The 26,612-nt window shown below is 45.2% G+C and overlaps 1 protein-coding gene across 1 annotated transcript; it reads right to left on the bottom strand.

Moving 5' to 3' along the window:
* Positions 1-4,413: 4,413 nt before the first annotated feature.
* dok2 (docking protein 2) lies at positions 4,414-26,498 on the bottom strand (the record flags this gene model as incomplete). The annotated part of the gene is given in 8 exon segments (XM_012854790.3): positions 4,414-6,646; positions 6,912-7,019; positions 8,885-9,163; positions 10,637-10,806; positions 22,942-23,050; positions 25,803-25,970; positions 26,040-26,177; positions 26,259-26,498. Coding segments are annotated over 8 exon segments (1,893 nt in total). The 3' UTR covers positions 4,414-5,785.
* Between the last annotated feature and the right edge of the window lie 114 nt (positions 26,499-26,612).

Below are 26,612 nucleotides of genomic sequence, written 5' to 3'. Positions count from 1 at the left end.
ATCCATCCATCATCATCCATCATCCACCCATCATCCATCCATTATCCATCCATCCATCATCCATCCATTCATCATCATCATCCATCCATCCATCATCCATCTATCCATCATCCATCCATCCATCCATCCATCCATCCATCATCCATCCATCCATACATCATCCATCCATCCATGCATCATCCATCCATCATCCATCCATCCATCATCCAATCATCCATCCATGCATCATCCATCCATCATCCATCCATCCATCCATTATCCATCCATCCATCCATCCATCATCCATCCATTCATCATCCATCCATCCATCATCCATCCATCCATTTATCATCCATCATCCATCATCCATCCATTCATCATCCATCCATCCATCCATCCATCCATCCATTCATCATCCATCCATCCATCATCCATCCATCCATCCATCCATCCATCCATCCATCCATCCATCCATCCATCCATCCATCCAACCCGCACACGGCCCCAGGAAACCTCCGCTCCTCCACCTCCACCTATTGCACCACCCTAGGACTAAACTCTCCACCATGGGGGACGGGGCCTTCCAGGCTGTCGCCCCACATGGAACATCCTCCCAAACAAACTGAGGGCCCCACAAACTGTGGAGGTGTTCAAAAAGCACCTAAAGTCATTCATATTTCAAATCAATACTTGTGATTTAAAATTTGCTTTTATGGTGTTTTATTGTGTTTTTGTTTTTATTATACTTTGGGTTTTTAACCCTCTGCTATTGTAGCACTTTGAGATTTTATTTGAAATATAAAGTTCATTATAAATAAAATGTACTGTTATTATTAGTTTATCATAACTTCAGGTAAATAAGTTGTAGCTGAAAACAATCATTTATCATTCTGTCATCGCCATCCTGAAGGATTCCAGCGGCTCATCACCTGGTTGTAGCTGGGTGTTGCTGCCCCCTGCTGGACGCAGCCGCTCACTGCAGCCCTGATCTCAACCTGCTGACACCAGCTACAGCACGGCAACAGAAAGCAGAAGACAAACCTTAACAAGGTAAAACTTTCACCTGCTAACTGTTTTAACATGTTTTGCAGTAATATTTCCTTTCACCTTTATATTTACACCTATACCTCATAATTCCTCCATTTTAATTTCTAATCTCTGAATGTTATATGCAAAGTTTAACTCTCAGCCAAACAGAGAACCCGATATTCAACCCAGACATGATTGTTGCTGTTAAAAAGTGTATTTCTTAAAAAAATCCATCCATCCATCCATCCATCCATCCATCCATCCATCTATGCATCCATTTATCATCCATCCATTCATCCATCCATCCATCCATCCATCCATCATAAATCCATCCATCCATCCATCCATCCATCCATCCATCCATCCATCCATCCATCCATCCATCCATCCATCCATCATAAATCCATCCATCCATCCATCCATCTATGCATCCATTTATCATCCATCCATCCATCCATCCATCATAAATCCATCCATCCATCCATCCATCCATCCATCCATCCATCCATCCATCCATCCATCCATCCATCCATCCATCTAAATTCAGCACGGATGTGTGTTAAATATCAGTGTAGTTTTGACTCCAGTTAAGTTTAGTCTAGTTTTAACACTTTCAAAAGTGTTATTTTAACTCCATCTGGAGTTAAATATATATTATAGACACTTTCAAAGTGTTAATTTAGCTCCCTAAGAGTTGAACTAACACTTTGAAATTTGTAGTAAACAGCCCAAAAACCAAGAGATGAAGGCAGAACCCATGAGACCGAGTTGATCCATTCACATGGCAGCAGCCACATGAGCCTGGAGGTGTTTTCCAGCCTGCAGAAGATGAAAGACTGAAGCCTTCCTCAGGAAGATAATCCACTTCAGCTGCAAATGGTCTGAAGTATTAGACCAAATAACGTTTGGAGCGTTTTATGCATAAAAGTCTCAGAGGGACTTTGTTTCTGTGCTACTGTTTCCACAACTCCTCGGCTTTAGAGGACAAAGAGCGTATCTGACCCAAGACTCACCTGTGGCCTAGTTAAAATCCGAATGGTGCTTCTAACTCAAGGTCAAGAGAAACTGTGAGGTGTTGTCATGATCTAAAAATTTTCAAGTTTACCGTCTGTGGAGAACAAAGTTTAGATAAGAAATATGTCCAAAATTATTAACTGGTGAGGAGCAGCAGGAGGATCTCAGTGTTATTTCTGGACTTCTGAGCAGCGATCGGTTCTCTGAGCCTCAAACAAAGCATCGGTCACAGTTTGGGTTCCCATCGAAAACCGCTCAGCAGAACCAGAACTCTGAGAGTTCTGGTTCTGCTGAGCGGACCCTGGCAACCTGGACCTGCTTGCCTACATTTCCTGATGTCCTGATGTGTGTGAACAGAGGCCCAGCGGGAGCGCTGGAAGAGACGAGGATAACCAAGCCATGCTAGCTGCCATGACGGCCCTGCAGACTGACGGGCCGAAGCTAAATCAGACATCTGTGGCCAAACTGATGAGCAGACTGCAGACGTCTCATTGCTTTTTCTGCAGCACAGGCAGGCAGGAGGAAAGGAGCAGCCGGCTTATGCTGTGGCACTCAGCACTGACAAGGACGACTCTGGCTAAATGGGTTGAGCAGTTGTCTTGCAGTGGAAGGGTTGTGGGTTTCATTCCAGCTTCCCCTTGTCATGTCCCGATGTGACCCTGGGCAAGGCACTTAAGTTGCCTACCGAGCTGCGGAGTGGTGTGTTAGTGTGGCTCTGGTGTAGAGCGCTGTGAGTGGTCAGTATGACTGGAGAAAGTGCTGTATAAGGTCAGTTTACCAACGTCCATGGACTCAGCAGACCTGGGGCTGATAAACTATTACCATCGGTGGGGCCAGGGGCCCTGTAGAACTGGTCCTGGCCCCGTACTGAAGACATAAGACTAGATCAGTTTCCTGTGATAATACGCACTGGCACAGAAACCGTCACTGATTGGTCCCTCATGCAATTAACTTTTTTACCTTTACAATTTTACTTTAGCAATGATCTAAAAGTTTCAGCTACAGCCATATTAAGGGAGGATCACTGTTTTTATCTGCTTGATCTGCAACCTGCAGTCCTGGAGCTGCAAGCGTCTCTTTGACTCACTCAATATCTTAAATGATGAAATACGGCCCCCGTGGTCTGCCCATGGAAAAGGAAACCCAGCAGGTTGCATCAAGTGTCTCCAAGCAGCATTCACTCCTCCTGAAAGAGCGTAGAACCACAGTGGACAGTCGTCTGCATTGTTGATGGCTTTGCAGCAATCCCTCATACTGAGCATGCATGAAGCGACAGTGGAGAGGAAAACTCCCCCTTTTTTTTTTTTTTTTTTTTTTCCCAGTGTCCTGTCTAGCAATATGACAATAGGAATTGATGTCTCAATGCCAGATAGAAAACTCCCCCTTTAACAGGGAGGAGAACCTCCAGCAGAACCAGAACCAGGCTCAGTGTGAACGCTTATCTGCCTCGACCCACTGGGGCTTAGAGAAGACAGAGCAGAGACACAGAAAGCACAGAAGCTCACATTGACCCAGGAGTACTTTCTATGTTATATGTTAATAGAGGATGATCTGCCTCCCCTGATGATGTCACAGCTAACAGAACGCCAGACCAGGTGTACCTTCTATGAAGAGGAAAAATGACAGAGAACAAAAAGTTAAAAGCTGAAATAACAACAAGCAATGCAGATTGGAGAGCAGTAGGAGAACTCAGCAGAGTGAGAGAAATAGGCCCTGATGTCCTCCAGCAGCCTAAGCCTATAGCAGCATAACTATAGAGGTAGCTCAGGGTAACATGAGCCACTCTGACTAGAGGATTTGTCAAAGACAGATGAAGCTAAAATTTTAGATCGCTCAGAAAGTTCCACTGCTGCTAAACAGTTCAGACACTGTGCAGGTTCTAAAGATTCCTCCAACGCTGCCTCACTTACTGAGGACGAGGTAATCATGTTTGGGAAGATTGGCCAATTATTTTATTTTTAATGGAATCAATTTTATTTATGAAGACACTGCAGATATATCATTCCAGATCTATGAAGCTAGAGGTGAAGCTGATCTGCTCCTCCAGGGTGTCCCCGTCAACCAGAGTGGATTAATCATTCACACCGTGTGAATTACTGGCAAGGAGATTACAAAAATGTGAAAGTTTTGTACATGTCTAAGAACAACACCCGAAACTCTGAACTCCCCTCGTTAGGTGAAGAGGAACGTGAGGAATTACTAAAGACTGTTATGCCACTGCAGAATGGCTGAAGCCCTGATGGGTTTAGCAACGAGAGATTTCAAAAGTTTAGTTCGTTCCTGCCTCCCTCCCTACGTAGCTCACGCTCCCAGTCATACGATGATGGCGCCGCAGACGCAGGTCAACATCACCCGTCTCCTTAAAGGATAAAACAAGTCAGAACACAGACAGAAGCAGAAAGTCTTTATTGAGCAGCAGATTTCAGAAGGAGCAGAGACAGTGAACTCAGTGCTGAGATGAATGTGAGGGCCGATGTAACCAAACGTGAGTATTTCTGCAGTGAAAGTCACGCACAGTTTACTGAATGTATATAGCTTCTGTATATATATACATTTTATTTTATTTTTTGTCTGCACAATCAACACCAAGTCCAATTCCTTGTAAGTGCAAACCTACTTGGCAATAAATGTGATTCTGATTCTGATTGTGATTCTGCTGCTTTAAAAGGGAACGGCGTGAGCCCTGCTGGGCTGGAGCGCTGAGACGGACTGACGCTAGGGCGTCTAACGGCCCGGGTGAGGAGGACACAAGCAGAGCGAGATGGAAAGAGGAAGTGTTCTCAGGAGGAGCTCTGAGAACCGAACAACGAGTTTTAAATTAAAGAGTCACACCTCAGTGAGAATATTAACACTTACTGCTGCTGAATGGCTCTCCTACATCGTCACATAAGAAGTTTCACATCAGCTTAATTTTTATTTTCACTTCAGGTTCCTGATCTCTGCTGCTTCTGCACCAAACCAGCGGCTGTGCGAGACATCAGGGGTGGGCCTGACTGAAGTTTTCACAAATAAACCTTCAGAAACACGTAACAGGATCAGAACCATAGCCCACGCTCCGTCTCATGACCAAGCTACCATTTCCTCAGAGTTGGCAGCAGGTGGGTGTGAGAACATCCTGTTTGACGTGAAGACAGGTCTAATAGTGGCATCCCTCGGTGGTTCCCAGCCCTGTCATGCATGTTCTAGGCGTCTCCTCGCTGCCACACAGCAGCCAAATGAATGAACGATCAAGAGGCTCCTGCAGCCTTTGATGGCTGCAGAGGAAGTCAGCAGTTAGCTACAGCTAACAGAGCTAGCGTTAGCGTTAGCCCGCCAACATGTCTGAAGAGATAAAAACTGCCTGACCTGAAACTTGGTTAGTTCTGTTTAATGATGGCAACACTCAAAATATAACATGACAACTTGGGATCAAATAACACTTAGATGAGCACAGGAAGTAATGCATGTTAGCATAGCAGGGTTAGCGGCAGATGTTAGCGCGTCGTCTTTATCTTAGCATCCTCTAAAACTATTACGGTCTCCCAGCCTGCTGAGCTGCAGGTGGAAGCTGATGAATGTGCAGCTGAAACGTGTTAACGTCCTCTGATGGCGGCGGGTTCAGAGTCAGGAGGAGAGGACGGAGAGGAGGACTCCTGTCGGCGGTGGAGGACCTGTAGGGAAACGTGTTCTAGACGAGTTCAGATGTCGATGAAAAGCTTCGGGTTATCTGTCAGTGGCCGGCTTTTAACATAATAAACAGGTCTGTCAACTCTTAATCATCCATTCACATTTTAACAATCACGTTTTTGTACGGTGAAAACTGATGCTCCTCTGCCTCCTCGTCTGCCTCCTCCTCTGGCTCCTCCTCCTCCGCCTCCTCCTGCTGTGGCTCCTCCTCCTGTTTCTGCTCCCGTTCCTCTTTAGCAATGCTTTGCTGGGAGGTCAACAACCGCTTGGGCCGTTTGGGCACCGCGTAGTCATCCGCGCGGGGGTTGTAGGGGTACTCGTGGCCCTTGGGGTCGGCGGCGGTACCCATGATCCTCCAGGCGTCTCCTCTCACCTCTTCGGGGTCGTCGTAGACCGAAGGGCGGGGCGGCTCCCCCTGTCCTGCGGCTGCAGCGCACCCTTCAGGCTCGTCATAGATGTGGTCCACCTTCCCATACGGAGCGTCCTGAGTCCTTTCTTCACTCAGGAAGATGTTCCTAATCTTCATCTCGTCGATGCTGTCGTACAGCGGATCTGCACCCAGGCTCTCCTGGTGGGAGTGCAAGATGTCGGACATGATGTTGGAGGCCAGGGTGTCGAAGGGGAGGGAGTAGTCGGCATCCTTCTGGACCATCTGGGGCGCTTTGCCGCCGGTCTTCCTCTCCTTCTTGGTGCCCCGCCCGGCGACGTCCGGCATGGTGATCTGCGAATACGTCTGCTGCAGGTTTGGGTTGGAGCACAGTTTGGGGCTGAGGCGGGGGTTTGGGTTGGAGGGGGGCCCTGTGGCCAGGGTGCCGCCTGACTCGGGGCTGGCGTTGGGCAGAGGGCAGCTGGAAATCATCTTGACCTGGTTCTTTCTGGGGATGGGGAGTCCGCGGGTGTCCAGGGTCAAACTCTTCACTCCGGTCAGGATTTTATCCACCGGAGGCTCCAAACGAGACTGAAAACAACAGGAATAATAAAACGCCGTTAAAAGTCTTTCACGGCTGTCTCTGCCAGTTTCTAAACATTAACATCAGCTTTACGTCAGAAGGATTTAGAGTTTCATTGGGAATATTGATCATTCCAACCCTAACCCTCTGTTTCTACTCTCTTCAGGTTTACGTTCACCGTTTTATGAGTGTTTGAGATGTTTTGGTTCATTCATCCTGTAGATGTTCTACTGATGCTCTGATGAGAGTCTGCCAGCTTGTGCTGGTTCTTACCAGATGGGTGCGCTGCTGCTGTGGTAAAGCACTCGAACTCTCGTCTTTGCTAAGATTCAACTGCGGGATCTGAGGTTCAGTCACCATGCTGTACACGCCGTCAACAGCCTGCAAGAAAAACATCCGAAGGTTGAAATCCTGGAAGACTAACGAGCGTCCAGCTCACTGATCGGCCTTAACGATGTGACGTTAGGAGAGGACGCCTGACTTCTGTCAGGGTATGATTTCTGCAAAGCAAAACTAAACATCCTTTATGGTCCTGCCAAGTCTTTGATTTGAATTTTCAGCAATTACCAAAGAACGTTTTAGAAAAATAAATCTATAGACCCATTTACAGCCTCTGACACAGACCAGCTCCATGCTCTGCCATCTGCAAGCAGGACCAAATCTGACACTGGGGGTTTGTCTCATTCCGCCTACTTCCGTCAGTGCACTGCTAATGTGCATTGACCACTTACTGCCGTAGTGCCCACTTTCGATCGTTAGTATTGTTCCAAAAGGAACACTTATGTTAAAACGCGAATTTTCAGCCCGCCAAAAATATATGCTGGCAGCATAAATATCAGCTTCTGTCAGTGAGGGACATGTAAGTGATGCATTAGACGAGAGTACAATGCCTCGTATTACCACCATTACTTATATTTATATGATTGCGATGTCGCAGCTCCGGCTGTCTCGGCTGAATTGTCCGCCATTATTTTCAAAATGGGAACATCTTCCCGACATCCCTAGTCCCTCCCTTTCCGCTTTGTAGTCAAGATGGCGTCCGTTTAGTGCGAGTAGGGTCCATCGTTACACACTGCATTTTGTGCCTGTTTTTAGGGGGTCATCCGGGTACTTTCAGTGCACTGACTTTTTGTGTTATCTACACTATATACTTAAAACTAAGTTTTCGAAGTCTAGAAGTAGGCGGAATGAGACAGACCCTAAATAAGCACCGCCGGCTTCCAGATGTCAGGTTGTTGCGTTTATGGTTATCGTCAGGACTGACCTAAGTTCTGCCACATACTAACAGCCAATCGACTGAAAGTCAAAATAAGGTTATTTGTTCACATTTAGATTTCACCAGGAACCCTAGTATTCATAAACAATAGTTTGTAAAGCACAGACCGTTACAAGTCAGACAAGCAGGAGATCCTAAATATGAGCCAGGAATGTTTTGAAATGGTTGATTTGCAAAACCAGAAACCTGGATCAGGCAGGAAACCTTTGCAGGAGCAGCTGGAGGTCCTGGCGGGTAAGAGAGTTGCTTACTGACTGCAGAGGTGACAGGCAGGACGGCAGAGACAAAGTCCAGGAGCAAAGCAAGGCTCCGGGTCACGGTCCAGAAATCACAAGTTCTGGTAGATATCCGACAGGAACAGGGCAACGCAGGTAAATCTTAAACGTGATTATGGCAAGACGCCAAACATCGACTTAGACAAAGTGTTCAATAATCTGGCGGGTAAAGACGGTCTGGCTCGCGGTGCGGTGAGTAATTGTTGAAGACACGGATGGTGTGATAGGATGCAGACGGGCCAGAATCATGACATAGACCTGAAGTTTATGCGGTTTGATGTGGATAAGCAGCTTTAGCTTTATCATCACTCAGTGGCCAATAAACAAAGCTGCTGCTGCATTTGTAGGGAACTCATCTATGAACTGGTCAAGTCTGGACCTAAACAAAGCCAAGAATCCAGCAGGGAACATGGTTCTGGTCCAAATAGTCCTATAATTAAGTGATTGTTTGGGATCCCATGGTTGTGAACTTCCAGAAAGGTTATTGAAATATAAACAAAGCTGTTTAGCAGTTAGCATGTTGAGTAAATGTTGTCTACTGTCGAAGGCTTTGGTTTCACTCATCTCCTACACACACATCTCACTACGCCAGTAACATCGTTAGTATATAAAACACGTTATGACAGATGGAGTATTTCTGAAATAGCAGAATGTCCCACATTCTGGTCCTTCTAACCCTTTTAGATCGGTCTTACCTGAGAACCAGGGGCTTGTTGGACCTGAACGCGGGGCGTCCTGCTGTGGCCCAGTGTTGGGTTAACTGGTGGAGGTGGTAGGCTGTGGTTCTGGTGGTTGGGGACAATCTCCGGAGGCAACAGGCCCCCTCCAGAGGTCTGTCTGTGGGGGAGGGAGATCTTCTGCAGGTTAATTGCAGCCTCGACGGCCTGGAACAAGACATTTCCCTGTTTGGTGTCGAATTCGAAGCTTCCCTCGCCAGAGTCACATCTGCGGCCCGCCTCGAAGGAGAAGGTGGACTGAAAAGAAGAACATAGATGAAATTTTATCTTTAACTAAATCACCTGACATAACCCTCTCTCATATAGAAAGTACTCCTGGGTCAATGTGAGCTTCTGTGCTTTCTGTGTCTCTGCTCTGTCTTCTCTAAGCCCCAGTGGGTCGAGGCAGATGAGCGTTCACACTGAGCCTGGTTCTGGTTCTGCTGGAGGTTCTCCTCCCTGTTAAAGGGGAGTTTTCCTCTCCACCGTCGCTTCATGCATGCTCAGTATGAGGGATTGCTGCAAAGCCATCAACAATGCAGACGACTGTCCACTGTGGCTCTACGCTCTTTCAGGAGGAGTGAATGCTGCTTGGAGAGACTTGATGCAACCTGCTGGGTTTCCTTAGAAAGGAAAACTTTCTGACCAACCTGGAGGTTCTGGTATTACCTGACTCCGCCAGATGGATTTGCTCCGCATATCCATCTGGAAACCTTCCGTTGAAGTAATTTTGGGAAGGGGCGAAAATACTGGTTAGCTGATTGGCCAATGTTGGTAATAGACGGGCCAAATAAACCAATCAGAGCAACGAAGCATATGACGTACTAACAGAACGACGACGAAAACACAACCACAAGCCAGGCTACTCTTGCTGCTGCAGGTAAAGGCCCGTTAGCTCAGCAAATAAGCAACATATCGGCAAAGGATATTTGCCGTTTATGTAAAGATAATTTGCGAATAAAAGGCACAATTTCATTTGCTCGATAGCCACGCTAACGGTAGTTTTCATCGGCTGAAGCCGATGAAACTACCCATGAAAGCCCATGTTCTTTAGACTGAACTGTCGCGCTCCTCGTTGCGTCACACCTCAACCCACCTCAAAGCCAACGCTGATTGGACGTTCGTTTGGTGAACTGCTCCAAATTTTCTTTAACGGAAAGTAGCCAGACTGATCTGCGAGTGAAACCTTGAAAGCTCGCGAGATCAGGATGGTCTCACGAGGCTAGTTCTGGTAGAACTGACTCTGGAAACTGAAATTTAGGTGTATTCTGGGAGAAGTCCCATATAAGAGCTGACCTAGAAACCAGGAAACAGCAAGAACCTGGAGGTGGACATTCAGAGATTGGTCCTCACCAGGGTCTGCTGTGGTGGACGATCAGTCAGAACTAGGTAGAGTCGGTGGTCGACACCCAGAGAGAAACGTGAGGATCTCCAAATAAATGACTTTATTTCATCCTCTCAGACCTTAGAGCAAAGTTCTTGAGCTTCATTGTTCTGGTCCTGGTCCACGTCTCGTGACGACAGCTGACACATAGACGGGCCAGCCAGTGAAGATCTTTGGATTTCTGCTCAGCTCTTTCTTCACCAGCCCAGCTGAACCTCTGCTCCACCTGCTCTACCTTTAGCATACCTTTCCATCTCCTGCTCCATCCTTCCACCTGAAGTCCTCCATGTAAGCCTGACCCGCCCTACCTGTGCTCTGTATCTGTGGAGCCCCTGTAGCTCGGTTACCTTGTCGCGTCCGAAGCGCCGCAGATACCGGTACGGCCAGCTGAACAGGATCTCGCCCGTCTTGTCCAGCAGGTGCAGAGCGTCCAGGTCGGCTCTCAGGACTCCGTCCCCCTTCAGTCGGCACCGGTCAGAGGCATCGGTCCTCCGGACAGACACTTTGAAGTCGCGCACTGTGTCGGAAAAAAAATGTTTGATTAATGATTTAGTCGTTTATTTTCCTCTCACGCGTAATGCTCTAATTTACATAAATCATTAAATTCCGGAAATATTTGATCAAGAGCGTCAGCTGACAGGAGATGAGACCTCACAGTTCACCCTAGAATATAATCGCTGTTATTTTATTACAGTTTGTTGCAAATTAGGTACAAAACATTAGAGAAGATTCAAGCATGAAGCTACCAGGAATAATAATAATGATAATACATTTTATATTTATTGTAGTCACATTTTTTGACACTCAGGGTCATCTTACATATTTACCATAAAAACAGAGACGATATTAAAACTAGTGTTGTGCCGATGCCATTTTTTGGCCCTGATACCTGGCTGTGCAGTATCGGCCAATACCGATACCATTACTTTGAAATTTATGTGTGTGTGTATATATGAAGAACAGCATACTACTTGGATGTAAAATAAATGCTATCATGGCTTTGCCAAGCTGCTACTTTATTAAAGCAGGAAAAAGACTAATACAAAGTGAATCCAGTAGAACTAGCGAGTGTCCTGAGAGAGAAGGCTGCGTTCAAGTGACATACAAACATCAAAATGGTATCTGTGACCTATTTGTTGGTACTCGCCGATACCGATACCATCATTTTAGCACGGTATCGGCGCCCCGGCCGATACTGGTATCGGTATCGGTGCAACTCTAAAAATACACAGTAAAAGTAAGTAGAAAATAAAACTACTACTTTAAACAAATGAGCTTTGAGTTTGGATTTGAAAATTGGGAATAAATCTGCGTTACGGAGGTCAGTGACGCTCTTCCAGTTCTCACAATCCATAACTGCTACGACAGCATCTGCAAGATGCTCGGCTCAGGAGTTAGGGAGTTCATCCTGCAACTGGCGGGTTGCCAGTTCAATCCCCTGCAACGACCAACTCTGTCGTTGTGTCCTTGGGCAAGACACTTCACCTGCATTGCCTGCTGGCGGTGGTCAGAGAGTCCGGTGCCGCTGATGTCTGGCAGCCTTTGTCAGTCTAGCCCAGGGCAGCTAGCATCGCTCACTACTATCAGGGTGGGACTAGAGTGAAGCGTCGTCGGACTAAAGCGCTGAACGAGCCTTTACCAGTTAGGGTAAAGGTAAGGAAGGCAGAACGGCTGGAGCGTCTAGACTGGACCCAGAAATGAGGATCAGTAACGGGCTCAGACCGCCTCGTCCAGTCAGACGGCGCGGTTCTGATTGGCTCACCTCTCTCTGCCAGTTTTCAGAACATTTTCTACGAGCAGTGGTGCCGGACTGATTCTATGATTCATGAAATCCTGGTTTTGTACTGTTCTGTTCTGGTTTATGTTTATTATTTGAATAAATAACTCTTTCCTGCCTCTGGGTTTTATTTCTGTTTTGGATTCTAGTTTAACTAACTCTTTACTGTGTTAGTTATCTGGTCCCTGTATTAGTTCTGATTTTAGTTCTGTGCTTTGTTTATTCTGTTTCATCTTAGGTTTCTTGTCTTTGGTTTATTATCTAGTGTCCTGTCAGCTCCCCTAATCATCCCCACCTGTCCTTGATTAATTAGTTTCATTCCGCTCACCTGTCTGTCCGCCTATTTAAACCTGCTTTAGTTCTCTGTTCCCCGTCGGTTCGTTATTTGTTGCCATTTCGTGTCTCAGGTCTCCTCCGTCGGTAAGAGCCTCCCAGAACCTTGATTCTGTCCAACAGCTAACCTGTTCTGTCTGTTTTTGCCTTATCTCAGTTTGCCTGTTAATTGTCAAGTGTTGCCTGGATGTCCGCCTGTACCATATGTTGGATCCTGTTCTGTCTGCCTTATTGCCACTCATCACCTCCTCTGTTAATAAACCCCGTTAAAAGCGTTTGCTACTGTGTTTGGCTGAACACCGGGTTCATCTCCACTCCGAGCATTACAGGTTTCACATGCAGCCAAGACCTGAAACACCCGTTGGGGTCACCAGATGACTCGATGCTGATGTGCTAAAAAGATTTAGTACTTTCTTATTTGTGGAAGCGATACCAGAGTATAACTTTACAAAATGCTCAACGTTCCTCATGTTAAAGCTGCGCTTTTTAGTATGACTTTATTTCTGTAATATGACTTTATTCTCATAACTTGCCCACCAAAGGGGCGTTGCCAAGTTATTTTAGGGTGGTGGGTTGAACAGTTTGGGATCCGGAGCCTAGTTGTTGTTTTATTTGCTCTGCTGTGATGTCATCGCTCTGATAATACCCGAACACCTTTAGATCAGATGTCAGAACCTGTTCTTGTTATTGAGGCCAGGGGCAAAGTAAGCTAGTTTATATTTAAACCAGTGTGAACCTCACCAGGCGACCAACAGAGACCAGCGAGAGACACCCGGACCACGGCGCCACACCGCAGCCACCGAGGGCCAGGACGGCCGCAGAGGTCCCAGCAAACGGGTCCAGGGCCCGGCACCAGCGACCTCTACATCCTTGTTCCTCTGCATTAGAACCTGTTTTATTAGGCAGACTCCTGCTGGCACTTTGCTGCTGCTCTTTACAGTTTATTTATTATTGTTTTATACCGGCTACTACCATCTAATGTAGAACAGATTACTAGATCAATGTGTGCTTCTGTGCTTTTTTGTCTCTCTTGTTGTGTCTCTGCTCTGTCTTCTGTAACCCCAGTCGGTCGAGGCAGATGACCGTTCACACTGAGCCCGGTTCTGCCGGAGGTTTTTCTTCCCGTTAAAGGGGAGTTTTTCTTCCCACTGTTGCTTCATGCTTGCTCAGTATGAGGAATTGCTGCAAAGCCATCAACAATGCAGACGACTCTTCCTGTAGCTCTACGCTTCTCCAGGAGAGAATGCTGCTTGTCGGGACTTTGATGCAATCAACTGGTTTCCTTATATAGGAAATTTTTGACCAATCTGTATAATATGACCCAATCTGTATAATATGATTGAACTTGATTTTGTAAAGTGCCTCGAGATGACATGTTTCACGAATTGGCGCTATATAAATAAAATTGAATTGAATTTACACCTCAGAGTGAAACGCCTCGAGGCTCTGAAGGTTTTCCCACTAATCTCAGCCTGTCTGTATAAAGCTGATTATTAGCTTTATATATCAGCTCTTGTTTTTTGACATAACAGGGAGGTTCTGCGGGCGCTGCCCTAAACGTCCCACGCTAAAATAAGAGAACACGGAATCCGGAGTAATTCAGGATGCAGCGCCACTTAAACATGTTATGGATTTTCAGCAGAACTTGTAATCGTCACCAAATCCTTCATTTCAGCAACTTTCTCCACATTCATGCCTTTTATTATAATTTGTAAATTATAATAGAAGGCATGATTACCAGACATAAACTGGGATTTATCTAAATGTAATAATTTATTAACATCCAACCACTTTTTTAGTTTAACTCTGAGATGCTGTAAAATTTGTCAAGAAACATCTGCAGAACAAAATTAAGCTTTTGACATCTTAAATTTCATTTATATATAGAAGAGGTGCCCGAACTGCGGCTCAGGGGCCATGTTTGGCTCCTGGACTGATTTCTGTGTCGCCCCCTAAATGAAATAAAAAGTATTTGAATGAATAAGTTAATTTTTTAAAATAGAAAATGTTAGCTACAAGACAAAGTATTTATATTTTAACAAAAACACCGTTGACATGTTCTTTAAGTTCTATCAATGAGTTTTACTCAAATGCAGCAAACATTCACATATTCTGCTTTTAATTCATTTCTTAGAAAAGGCTGAAAACAGCACACATTTCTAAAGACCAAATCTGGTTCTTATTGTGAGAAAAACTAAAATCTTTTTCAATCAAGCCTAAAAGAAATGACTCACTAGATGACCATTTTTGATAGAAAGCATGGAAAAGAAAACTTTCTAGATTTTGGATCTAATATGATTTTCACATCCCTTCTGACTAATTTGTTTCATTAAAATGTTACACACTCATATCTTTAGAGCAGGAGAAAACAATTACAGTATATATTTTTTTTATTTTTCATGCACTCTATGTGCTTTTATTTAGCATTTACCTGTTTTACTATGTAGAACTTTGGGATTTGTATAAATATAAAGTGCATTACAAATCCAATGTATCATTATTATTACTATTATTATAGTCTGAAAAAATATGGTATATAATTTTTTGACAATTTTGCATGTTTTTGAACCTTGAGAACTTTTGACCTGACAACAAAAAGTTTGGTCCCCCCTGATATGTAGAATAAGTTTTGGTCCCAGTGGAGACTGTGTGCCGTAAATCCGTTTAAAGGCTCAGAGTTTAGGAGGGAGGCTTCCTGAGGCGGAGCGGCCATGAAACAAGGCGAGGTGATCAGCTGTGGAGCTGCAGGTGTTTTAAGAAGTGGAGCAACAGCCGCAGCTTGAGGAGCTGCTGTGGCGGCACCACTGCAGCTCAGCGCCGCTAAAAATAGAAGCGCCGCTTCCTAAACCAGCTTCCTGAAGAAGCAAGTAAAGACAACACCGGCTGCTTCAGAACAAACGTAGAAAAGGTTGTTTTTTAAGGTGACTTCGGTTTAACAGAAATTATCATTTTCTAGTCAACGCTAAAACTAGAAAATTAAAAATTAGATTTCAGTTGATATGTGGAGACAAACTGGGATGTTTTCACCAACCAAATGTCTTAAAGTTTGGACCGAAGCAAACACTAAAGTCAGGAGGCGTTCTGAAGATGTTTGCAGGCAGACTGAGGACCTTCTTCTCCAAGCAGCTGCTCCAGCTCGATAAAAAGCTCCAACACTCTGGGCTCCTCTGCACTTACTACACAGAAGGTCTTGTCTGAAGACGTGAGCGACCTCGTTTCTTTAAAGACGGCGCCTCGATCAGAGCAGCAGCTCAGGGGAAACGTCACCAACAGGAGCTCAGATCCCAGCTGAAGCTTTAGCTCTGAAAAGACTGAGCTCTGATCACCTGAGGAGAACATCGCCTGCCGTTTTAGCCAGCATGAAGCTGAGATACTCTTCACTGAGAGGACCTCTTAATGGTGGGATGGTTTTAAGTCTGATTCAACTGAAGCTGCTGACCATTCCAGGTGCTTTTAACGGCAGCCTCTTTAATCTTTGAACGCCGGAGATCTCTGCAAACCTGCACAGATAGGCACGTCTACACGATGGATGGATGTTACACTGCAAAAATAGAACTAAAAATAAGGAAAATCTTCTTGAAATGAGAGTATTTTTCCTTGATTTGAGCAGGTAAATAAGATTATTTGCCAATGGAATAAGATTTTTGCACTTAAAATAGGGACAATTCATCTCCGTCATCTTATTTCAAGTGCTGTATAACTAATTATCTTATTTTAGGGGTAAAAATACTCATTCCATTGGCAGATAATCTTATTTACCTGCTCAAATCAAGGGCAAATACATTCATTTCAAGAAAATTCTACTTATTTTTAGTTCTGTTTTTGCACTGTACAGAGCTGCAGTGGAACAATGAGGGAGGCAGAAATCATCCCTGTAGCCACAGGTTATGGTTACGTGCCCCCCCCCCCCCCCTTCCACTCTTCCTCCTTTACAATTATAATCTTTATTTAACCAGGTTCCTCCCTTTGAGATAAAAAAATACGAGAGAGACCTGGCCAAGACTGCCAGCATACAGAGAGTCAATTATAATAAAATAAACATAAACTCACAATAGAACATAAGCAAACCAATTACACTTCTGCAAACTTAACATAATGTCCGGGTCTTAAATACATTCACAGACGCTAGTGTTCTAAGTTTAAGCTCCAGTTTAAAACTGTTCCATGAAAAGCTAAAAGCTTTCTTCCCCTTTCTGCGTTGAGACGAGGAACACTAAAGACGTCTTGAGACCGGAGGCTGTAGCTCCTGTTACTCAAAGTCAACAAAGATGAAAGATAAGTAGCTGTCAGCTTAAGAATAGCCTCATAAATCAAAGCGTGCTAATGTCTAAGCCGCCGTTTCACCTTAAAGTGCAAGAGACAGCGGTGAGTTAGAACTCCATAGTCTGATAAACTGCAGAGCGCCACGATACACGCTATCCAGCATGTGAAGACACTGGATACTGGATACAAAACAAAGACAGGATTTATTTCAAAAATAAAATCAAAGTAAAAACTTCAGTTTCTTTACAGAAAACCGAATATGTGCTTTAAAAAAAAAACTATTTGTCATCAGTTAAGATATTTGAAGGCGGATACAACTTCAATTTGTTGACCGTCACTGGTGATGATTTGACTATGCTGTGGTTGAGTTGGTGAAAAACATTCAGGTTTGTTTTATCAGCGTTCGAGACAGGTTGTGTTCTGTTGCATAAACGTCTTCTGCATGTGTGCAACCACTTCTGTGGGCAAAATATCACTGCGTCATCTGCATAAACATTAATGCTGTATTATCTTTTCCAATATGGTTAACATACAAGATAAATAACAAAGGGCCCAAACAGAACCTTGTGGTACTCTCCAGAACAAAGTCCATCTAAGCTTTGATCCTCAGCGTATCGGAACCGCTGCCCTCGTGGAAACAAATGAGTAAAAAGTGTCTGAACCAACTGTGATGTTCAAGATGTTCCACTGCCCTGTGCGGCTGACGGGTGACTTTCAGCAGAGGAGGCGAGGAGGCGCCAAGGTTGAAGGTGTAGTTTTGGAGTTCTTCATTTGGTCTGGATAGAGCAGAGTGGAGCAGGACAGAGCAGAACCTCTCCTGGACACGTGTCCCTGCTGTTCTCCTTCCCACCACAACACAATAAGTTCTGACTTGGCCAAAATCCCCCATGTCTGTCTAAGGAAAACGTCGTTTACATATGCAAACACAGCCATGGTGTTCTCTCTAATCTCCACTGGAATTATTTCTCATGCTAATCTCCATTTGCACCGTTTTAGCCTCCCAGGAAGTGTTGGTTTGCACGTCTATGTAAAAAGTTCCTTAACTTGAACACTTTAGTTTTTTGCTAATGACTATTTGCAGACTCCTCGGCTTCTCTGGTAATGTGTGTCTGACACATTCATGCAGTTGCACAATAATTTCCATCGTTCTGTAAAGTGACGGCGTCTCTCTTTCTGAGTTCATTTACAGCTCATCCGATGCTGTGAACGTTTTTAGCTTCTCAGAAAGTGTCGTTGAAGCGTTCAGCTGAACATTTTGTCTTGCTTTGTGTCTGTGTGTGAACTCTGAGCCACTGTCATTATAATCAAACCATGACAACAAATAATCATTTTACTGATGTAAAACAGCTTTTGTGTGGATGAAGGGCCAAAATCCCTAGAAATGCAACGTCTGCACTGCATAAAAATAATAGCAGCTTGCAGACATTTCCACTAAATCTGCGTCAAACAATGCTGAACAAAGCGAGGTTATTCTTCCCTCCTGTTTCAACGCAGTAATGAAGAAGCGTCCGTCTTCTATTCTGGGTTTCCTTGCAAGAGCAGCGCACTGCAAAAATGGAACGAGAAATAAGTAAATTATTCTTTAAAATTAATGTTTTTGTCCTTGATTTGAGCAGGTAAATAAGATAATTTGCCAATGGAATAAGATTTCTGCACTTAAAATAGGAACAATTCATCATCTTATTCCAAGTGCAAGATGTCTAAATATCTTATTTTAGGGGTCAAAATACTCATTCCATTGGCAGATAATATTATTTACCTGCTCAAATCAAGGAGAAATACACTAACTTTAAGAACATTTTACTTATTTTTAGATCCGTTTTTGCAGTGCACCGACAGTATCACTCCCGAGCCCATCACAAGAAGCTTCAGAACCGGGCTCGCAGCTCCACCACCCTCAGGGCGTAGCTTATCCAGTTATCACATTCAGAGTTTTTAATTCATTCAGCATCCAGATTAAAACCATCTGTGAGACAAAAACCGAAACCTTTACAGTAACTGCAGCTGTTTAAAGGCGAGTGACACGTCTTCTGACGCCCTGAAAAGCAGTGTTGTCCCAGAACGTTAGTCAGTCCTCCACCTCGTTTCTTCTTCTGGTGTTTTTGTGAAGGTGCGAATGTAAAAGGGGCGACTCCACCCTGTGAACCAGCGGACCTCTCTCAGCGCGCCCTAAAACAAGCAGCTTCCAGGTTTTGGCTGACGTCCGTCGACCCAGAAACGCTCAGACGTTCAGAGACGACAGGCATCCAGACGTCAAGCGCTTCCTGCTGAGAAACAGGAAGTTTGTCCTGCCAAGATAAAAAGCTGAGGTCGTCCTGTAGCTGCCGGTCACCGCAGCGCTGCAACACCCTGCGTCGGCCTGCGACCACAGCAGGAACCAGCTCTGAAAGTTTCCACTACGCAACCGCACAGCGACTGCGAGGCCGAGCAGCAGCTGAGCAGCGCAGTGGAAACTCCTGCCTTGCAAAGACTTTCAATGGTTTGATCAGATTTCAGCGAGCTGAGCTCTGAGCACGCAAGCTATTTGTGTCCTTTTGAGGTTAGAAGAAATAAAAATGACTCAACCAGACTGACCGACCTGCAACCAAGTAGAACCGACTCAGCAGGTTCATAACTCAAGCCTGTGAATCCTGCAGCTCTGATCATCAAACTCTGACATGTGCATCTGAAGCCTGAAAGCTACGTCGACCCGACTGGGTCTTCCTGGAACACCCGGACCCCCAAACAGAACTGATCCGGTTCAAAACCTGATCGGTTCAGCTGGATCACTCCCTCCTGCTGTGGTGGGACGCCCTCAAACAGACAGACGCACCACATGCTTCATACACTGCAAAAACGGATCTAAAAATAAGTAAAATGTTCTTAAAGTTAGTGTATGTCTCCTTGATTTGAGCAGGTCATCGTGCTCTGAAAAGGTCAGGAAGAGGATTTACAGAACCTTACAGAACCTTCCTGAGGAGAGGAGAGCAGAACGGTTCTGCAGCTCTGGAACCGAGCCGCTGGGAAAAAAAACCGGTCCAGCACTGCAAAAATGTATCTAAAAACAAGTAAAATGTTCTTAAAGTTAGTCTATTTGTCCTTGATTTGAGCCAGTAAATAAGATTATCTGCCAATGGAATGAGTATTTTGACCCCTAAAATAAGATAATTAGACATCTTGCACTTGGAATAAGACGATGAAGATGAATTGTTCCTATTTTAAGTGCAGAAATCTTATTCAATTGGCAAATTATCTTATTTACCTGCTCAAATCAAGGACAAAAACATTAATTTTAAAGACTATTTTACTTATTTCTCGTTCCGTTTTTGCAGTGTAAATACTGGTTATGACGATAAATACCTATAAAATCAGCAAACGCAGCAAAGTAACCATGACATGTACCGCCATTAATCAGAAAACCTGGACAGGAGGTAGGAGACCTACTTGCTGTCTAAAAACAAGATGGTTTGATTCTAATCTGTCAAAAAATAATAATCTTTATTGTCATTGCAACATACTTTTCAATGAAACATGTTCTCTGCATGTAACCCTCGGGGGGGCAATGAGCTGCCACTGGGGACCAGTCTGGGGTTTAGGGTCTTGCTCAGGGAGCCAGAGCGGCAGTGTGTGGGAGTTGAACCCAGAACCTCTGTGAGAGCAGCACAATGCTCCACCCACTAGGCCACCACTCCATGGCAGCCAGTATCTCTAGGAAATGATCTCTACAGATACTGAGAACGTCAGGAGACGTCCAAGGAACCGTTTGAGGAGCAGTGATCTCCAGACCTTCAGACGGGCCTGCATCAAAGAACCATCATCCATCAACAGATGGTAGAACCACATGGAGCGGGGGCTGCTTTGGAGAACCTTTGTCTTGAGAGCAACATGGTTCAGACGTAACCTGACTCCGCCAGATGGATTTGCTCCGCATATCCATCTGGAAACCTTCCGTTGAAGTAATTTTGGGAAGGGGCGAAAATACTGGTTAGCTGATTGGCCTATGTTGGTGATAGACGGGCCAAATAAACCAATCAGATCAACGAAGCATATGACGTACTAACAGCGACAAGAGGAGCCAATTGATGGATCAAGCTCTTGTCGAAACCAGTCGGGAGAAGAGCAAAAACATCTTTTCCTCTGAGAAAAGCCTCCAGAGCAGTGTTTTGCTCTTCTTTCAGTGAAGAAATACTCTGTAATTCCGATAAAACTTGCTCGATAGCCACGCTAACGCTAGCTTCATCGGCTGAAACCGCCATGTTGTTTAGACTGAACTGTACGCTCCTCGTTGCGTCACACCTCAACCCGCCTCAAAGCCAACGCTGATTGGACGTTCGTTTGGTGAACGGCTCCAAATTTTCTTTAACGGAAAGTAGCCAGACTGATCTGCGAGTGAAACCTTGAAAGCTCGCGAGATCAGGATGGTCTCACGAGGCTAGTTCAGACGGACCATATCTCCAGATGTTTGGTGGAGAAGACGCATCCAGCCTGTTGTCAGTGGTGGTAGGAGGCTGGCTCATGGTCTGGGCTTGGATCATTTATTCTTCTGTGACGGCACACTGCAAAAACTAAAAATAAGGTAAAATTTTCTTGAAATTAGTGTATTTGTCCTTGATTTGAGCAGGTAAATAAGATGGTTTCACAATGGAATGAGATTTGTTGCACTTAAAATAGGAACAACTCATCTTTATCATCTTATTTCATGTGCAGTATATCTAATTATCTTAGTTTAGGGGTCAAAATACTCACTCCATTGGCAGATAATCTTATTTAGCTGCTCAAATCAAGGATAAATGCACTAATTTCAAGAAAATTTGACTTATTTTTAGCTCCGTTTTTGCAGTGCAGCATTAATGCAGAACAGAAAGAACAGCAACATCTGCTGCCGTTAGCAGCACATCTGCTCCAAAGGCCTGACTGAAGCAGACGAGGCTGTTTCTGCTGGACTGAGCGTCCTGGCTGCTGCTGAGGGACAACAGAGACGTGGTCGGTGGACGGCGACCGTGTCTCTGGGAGGCTTAGTCTGCACATTGGGCTGTCATGGGAAAGAGGCAGGAGGAAGTGAGGTCTGTTCAGTTTAAAGTGCAACAGAGGAAGTCCCGGCCGAGGGCTGAACTAAAAACTGCTGCAACAGGGTGACAACACAGCAGAAACCACCTCGGCGCCTCAGAGCCCTTCAGGGCCTGGTGTGCGCGAAGACGAACGCCGAGCGTTTCCATGAGTGATTTTAAAAATGTGCTTCTACTCGAGAGGAGGCAGCGGAGCTGAAAAGGCTGCAGTAGGCATGCCGGGCCCATTGGTGGCGCTGTGACGCAGACAAAGAAACGTAAATAAAACAGCAGAGGCAGCCCGTGTGACGTAAACAGCACCGCTCAGGATCTGAGGATCTGTCGTCAGACAGGAAGAGTCTAACAGCGCCACCAACAGGAACGACAGAGCCGCACCAGACGCCGCCATCTTTGTTGTTGTTTGTGAGGCGCATGCAGGTCACAGAGACGCCGCCATGTTGGACAGGGTCGTTTCAGGAAAGACGACAAGGATAGAATAAACCGCCATCCATCATCCATCCATCCATCCATCCATCATCCATCCATCCATCCATCCATCCTCCACCCATCATCCATCCATCCATCAATCCATCCATCCATCCATCCATCCATCATCCATCCATCCATCAGCCATCCAGCCATCATCCATCCCTCATCATCATCCATCATCATCCATCCATTCAATCCATTCCTAATCCATCCATCTCATCCCATCCATCCCATTAACCCATCATCCATCCTATCCATCATCCATCCAATCCATCATCATATCCATCCATCATCCATCTATCCAGCAATCCATCCATCCATCCAGCCATCCATCCATCCATCCATTCCATTACCCATCATCCATCTATCCATCATCCATCCATCATCCATCCATCCATCCATCCATCCATCATCCATCATCCATCTATCCATCATCCATCCCATCATCCATTCATCCATCATCCATCCATCCATCCATTACCATCATCCATCCATCCATCATCATCCATCCATCCATCCCATCCATGCCATTACCATCCATCCATCATCCATCATTCCATCTATCCATCATCCATCATCCATCCATCCATCCATCCATTACCCATCATCCATCTCCATCCATCTATCCATCCATCCATCCATGCATTACCCATCATCCATCCATCCATATCCATCCTATCCATCCATCCATCCATCCATCCATCCATCCTCCATCCATCATCCATCCATCCATCTTCCATCCAGTGACACGGACACTGAGGTCTACCTGTTTCTCTGCCGCTGTAAAGCGAGTTGTCCTCCATCCCTTCGTCCTCTTCCACCCTGTTTCCTCTCTGCAGACTTCCTCGCTTTGCTCCACCTTCTGTCCAGCTCATCTGCTCAAACATCAACCAGACAAATGCAAAAAGTCAGCAAGTCACACAGCAGAGGATCGTCTGCATAAAACTTCACAATGACCAAAATGCTCTTAATCGTTGAGTGTCTTCTTCATAAAACTTCCTCTTAGTCTTTCTGTGGGAGTTCGTACAGCGTGTCTGATTCTCTTTACTCAGTTATTGTCAGTCTTAAGAAACTAAACAATTTCATTTTTAGTTAGTTCCCAGTGGGGGTTTTTTTCTCTCACAATTGATTAAATGTAATTATTGATGTTAAATCACCATGTCAGTATGTTCTGGTTCTGTTTTTGGAGTCTTCCACTTTTGATGGTGCTCTGATCGGCCGTTTGGGTTTCCTGTTGTGCTCTCATTAAGAGGAAGTCCAGATGTGAGTCAAGAGGGTCAGCTGTCTGTCAGCATCTTGCTATTTATACCAGCACCACATGCTGATCCAGCCCTGCATGCAGGTCCTGATCCCAAGTTCATACAGAACCATGGTTCAGCGGCCTCGCTTGTCCTGGAGGGTCCAGACGACCCGGCAGACTGATCCGGAGTCAGTGACATGAACCAACAGACATCTCCGTCTTTATTTATCTTCCGTGCAAAGCTGAAACCATCAACCAGACAATGTTTGTCATAATTAAAATAATCTACACTGCAGCCACTGGAAGGTCTTTACAATCAGGCCTTGAAGGTTTTACACCAGCAGCTGATCAGATTTCATTGCTGTAATATTCCAGCTAAATTCAGCGTTTTAGCTTCACTAATTTGATCAATATCTACTTTTTAGGCCTGATTTTCACCCAAACCACTGAGTGACTATAAATAACCTGCCACGCTACAGTGAAGCCCGCGTAGGGACGCTGCTAAGCAGCTCACGCTATGAGCTGGGGCGGCTGCTTCCTCAGGTTCTCTGTTAGTTGTGTATCTGACAAATAAACTCAATGAATATATAAATAGATCTACAGACACATCCTGACTGATTGCAGCTAAGCCACAGATTTAAACCTACACATGAAACTGCACTTCAGGAAACAATTAAAGCAACCAGGAGAGACGAGAAACACATTGATGTTCTACCTCAAAGGAGGAGATTACTATTTTATTATATTTGACCTACCAAATAAATAAAATCAGTCAAAAGCTGGATGACTTTAAATTTCATGCTTTTAAATTCTGACAAGACAGAAGTTGTAATCTTTGAACCAGAGTCCTCAAAAAATAAAGTTCTTAATCAATCACTTAATCTGGACGGCATTAACTTAATAAAGTAAAAAATCTTGGTGCTATTTTTGACCAAGACATGTCATTTAAATCCCATATTAAACAGATTTCCAGAGTTTCCTTTTTTCACCTCAGGAATATTGTCAAAATTAGAAACATTCTGTCCAGGAGTGATGCTGAAAAACTGGTCCATGCATTTGTTACTTCAAGGCTGGACTATTGTATTTCTTTACTATCAGGAAATCCACAAAATGCAGTTCAAAGTCTTCAGCTGATCCAAAATGCTGCAGCAAGAGTTCTGATGAAAATCAGCTAGAGGGATCATATTTCTCCAATTTTAGCTTCCCTTCATTGGCTTCCTGTTAAATCAAGAATAGAATTTAAAATTCTCCTTCTAACGTATAAAGCCCTTAATAATCAAACTCCATCATATATCAGAGCTCTGATTACCCTCGTATGTTCCTAACAGAGCACTTCGCTCTCAGACTGCAGGTCTGCTGGTGGTTCCTAGAGTCTCTAAAAGTAGAATGGGAGGCAGATCCTTTAGCTATCAGGCTCCTCTCCTGTGGACCAACTCCCAGTTTTGGTCCGTGAGGCAGACACCCCGTCTACTTTTAAGACTAATCTTAAAACTTTCCTTTGTGACAAAGCTTTTGGTTAGAGTGGCTCATGTTACCCTGAGCTATCTCAATAGTTATGCTGCTATAGGCTTAGGCTGCTGGAGGACATCAGGGTCTATTTCTCTCACTCTGCTGAGTTCTCCTACTGCTCTCCAATCTGCATTGTTTGTTGTTACTTCATCTTTTAACTTTTTGTTCTCTGTCATTTTTCTCTTCATAGTAGGAACACCTGGTCTGGTGTTCTGTTAGCTGTGACATCATCAGGGGAGGCAGATCATCTGAGCTGTTGCTGTCAACAACTTCATGTTCTCCTACAAATGGTCCAGTCGTTCCTGTCTTTCAGTGTTTAACCCTCTGTCTTGTTGACACGGCTGTTGAAGGAACATTGCTTTATAACAAAGATCCCTTCAGAATTAGCAGTGGGTAAATTAAGTGTCCGACTGATCCACAAATGAAGTTCTCTGTGGTGAAATCCAGAGAACAAGTCTTTCTTCAGAACCTGAAGAGAAGGATGAGCAAAAAGACACAGAACGCCAAGAAAGCAGCTGAAATCTGTCAGGATTTAGAAATCCTTCAGCCAACGGGACTCAGACCCGTTACGGGACCCTTCCAGGGCAGGACGACTACAACCAGGGTTCCTCGCCTAGAACCGGGCCTGAGTTGAAGCTCACAGCAAAGCAAACACTAGAAAAACCTGCAGGAAGCTTGCGCCATATAACCCTAACGTTCTGCTGAGGTTTCTCCTGCTGGAGAACCCTCTTCCTGTTCCCCTTCTGTGTTCATCGGTCATTGCAGATCAACGACCAGAACCAGCGCTCAGTCACACAGCAGACCTATCACCGTTCTCTCCTGCATTAATCAACGTGGTCTGGGTTTCGGTTCTGAGGGGAACCTGAGTGTGTACCTACAGGGAAGGCGATCTCACACAGCTTGTGGGTCCAGTCTTCCAGCTGGTGTCTGTCTGCGGCGAACACAAAGATCTTCTCGGTGGTCTCCACCAGGAAGGAGCCCGTATCTCTGGGACATCCGTCCATGTCCACCTCTGAGACCCGGATGCAGTCCGCCAGACGGATCACCTGTGGGACAGAGGCGTTATGGCCGTGGAACCGGGGAAACAGGAACCCGACAGCGGCAGCCGCTTTTACCTTCTTGTTCTCCTGCTGCTTGCGCAGCGTCTTGTCGTTCCTCTCCACGTTCCCGGCATCTTTACACTCAAAGAACTCCAGCCTGGAGATGGAGCAGGAACTTTCCCGGTACAGGACGCACCAGACCCGCTTCCACTTCTGCAGACACACAGAAACAGAATCAGAACCAGACCAAACCGGGTTCCTTTCAGAACCCAAACGTTCCTGTCAGATTTTTACCTTCCCAAAGCGCTGCTGCTGGAGGAAGAGCATCCCCTGCTTCCTGATGTCCTCCTCCATCACGACTCCACCTGCTGCTCCACCTTCCTTATGTCTCCTTGTCTCCTTGGCTTCCTTCACCTCCTTCCCTCCTCGCGGCCTCCGGTCCTGCTCAGATGTGTCGGTACCATCGACGTTCTCGTCCCGGTAGATGTCTCTTCTTTCTGACCCTACTTCTTTAACCTTGGGTTTAGCCTTTTCCTCCTCTGGTTCTCCTCTGGTTCTCCCTTTTCTGTGTTTTACTTTTGAAAGCTCTCCGGTGGACCCAGGTCTGACAGCTCCGGGCTCCCCTGTGCTCCTTCGACGGCGCGCCGC

The sequence above is a fragment of the Fundulus heteroclitus genome, unplaced genomic scaffold (assembly GCF_011125445.2).
Source record: "Fundulus heteroclitus isolate FHET01 unplaced genomic scaffold, MU-UCD_Fhet_4.1 scaffold_143, whole genome shotgun sequence".
NCBI lineage: Eukaryota > Metazoa > Chordata > Actinopteri > Cyprinodontiformes > Fundulidae > Fundulus > Fundulus heteroclitus.
This window is presented reverse-complemented; position numbering and strand designations above follow the sequence as displayed.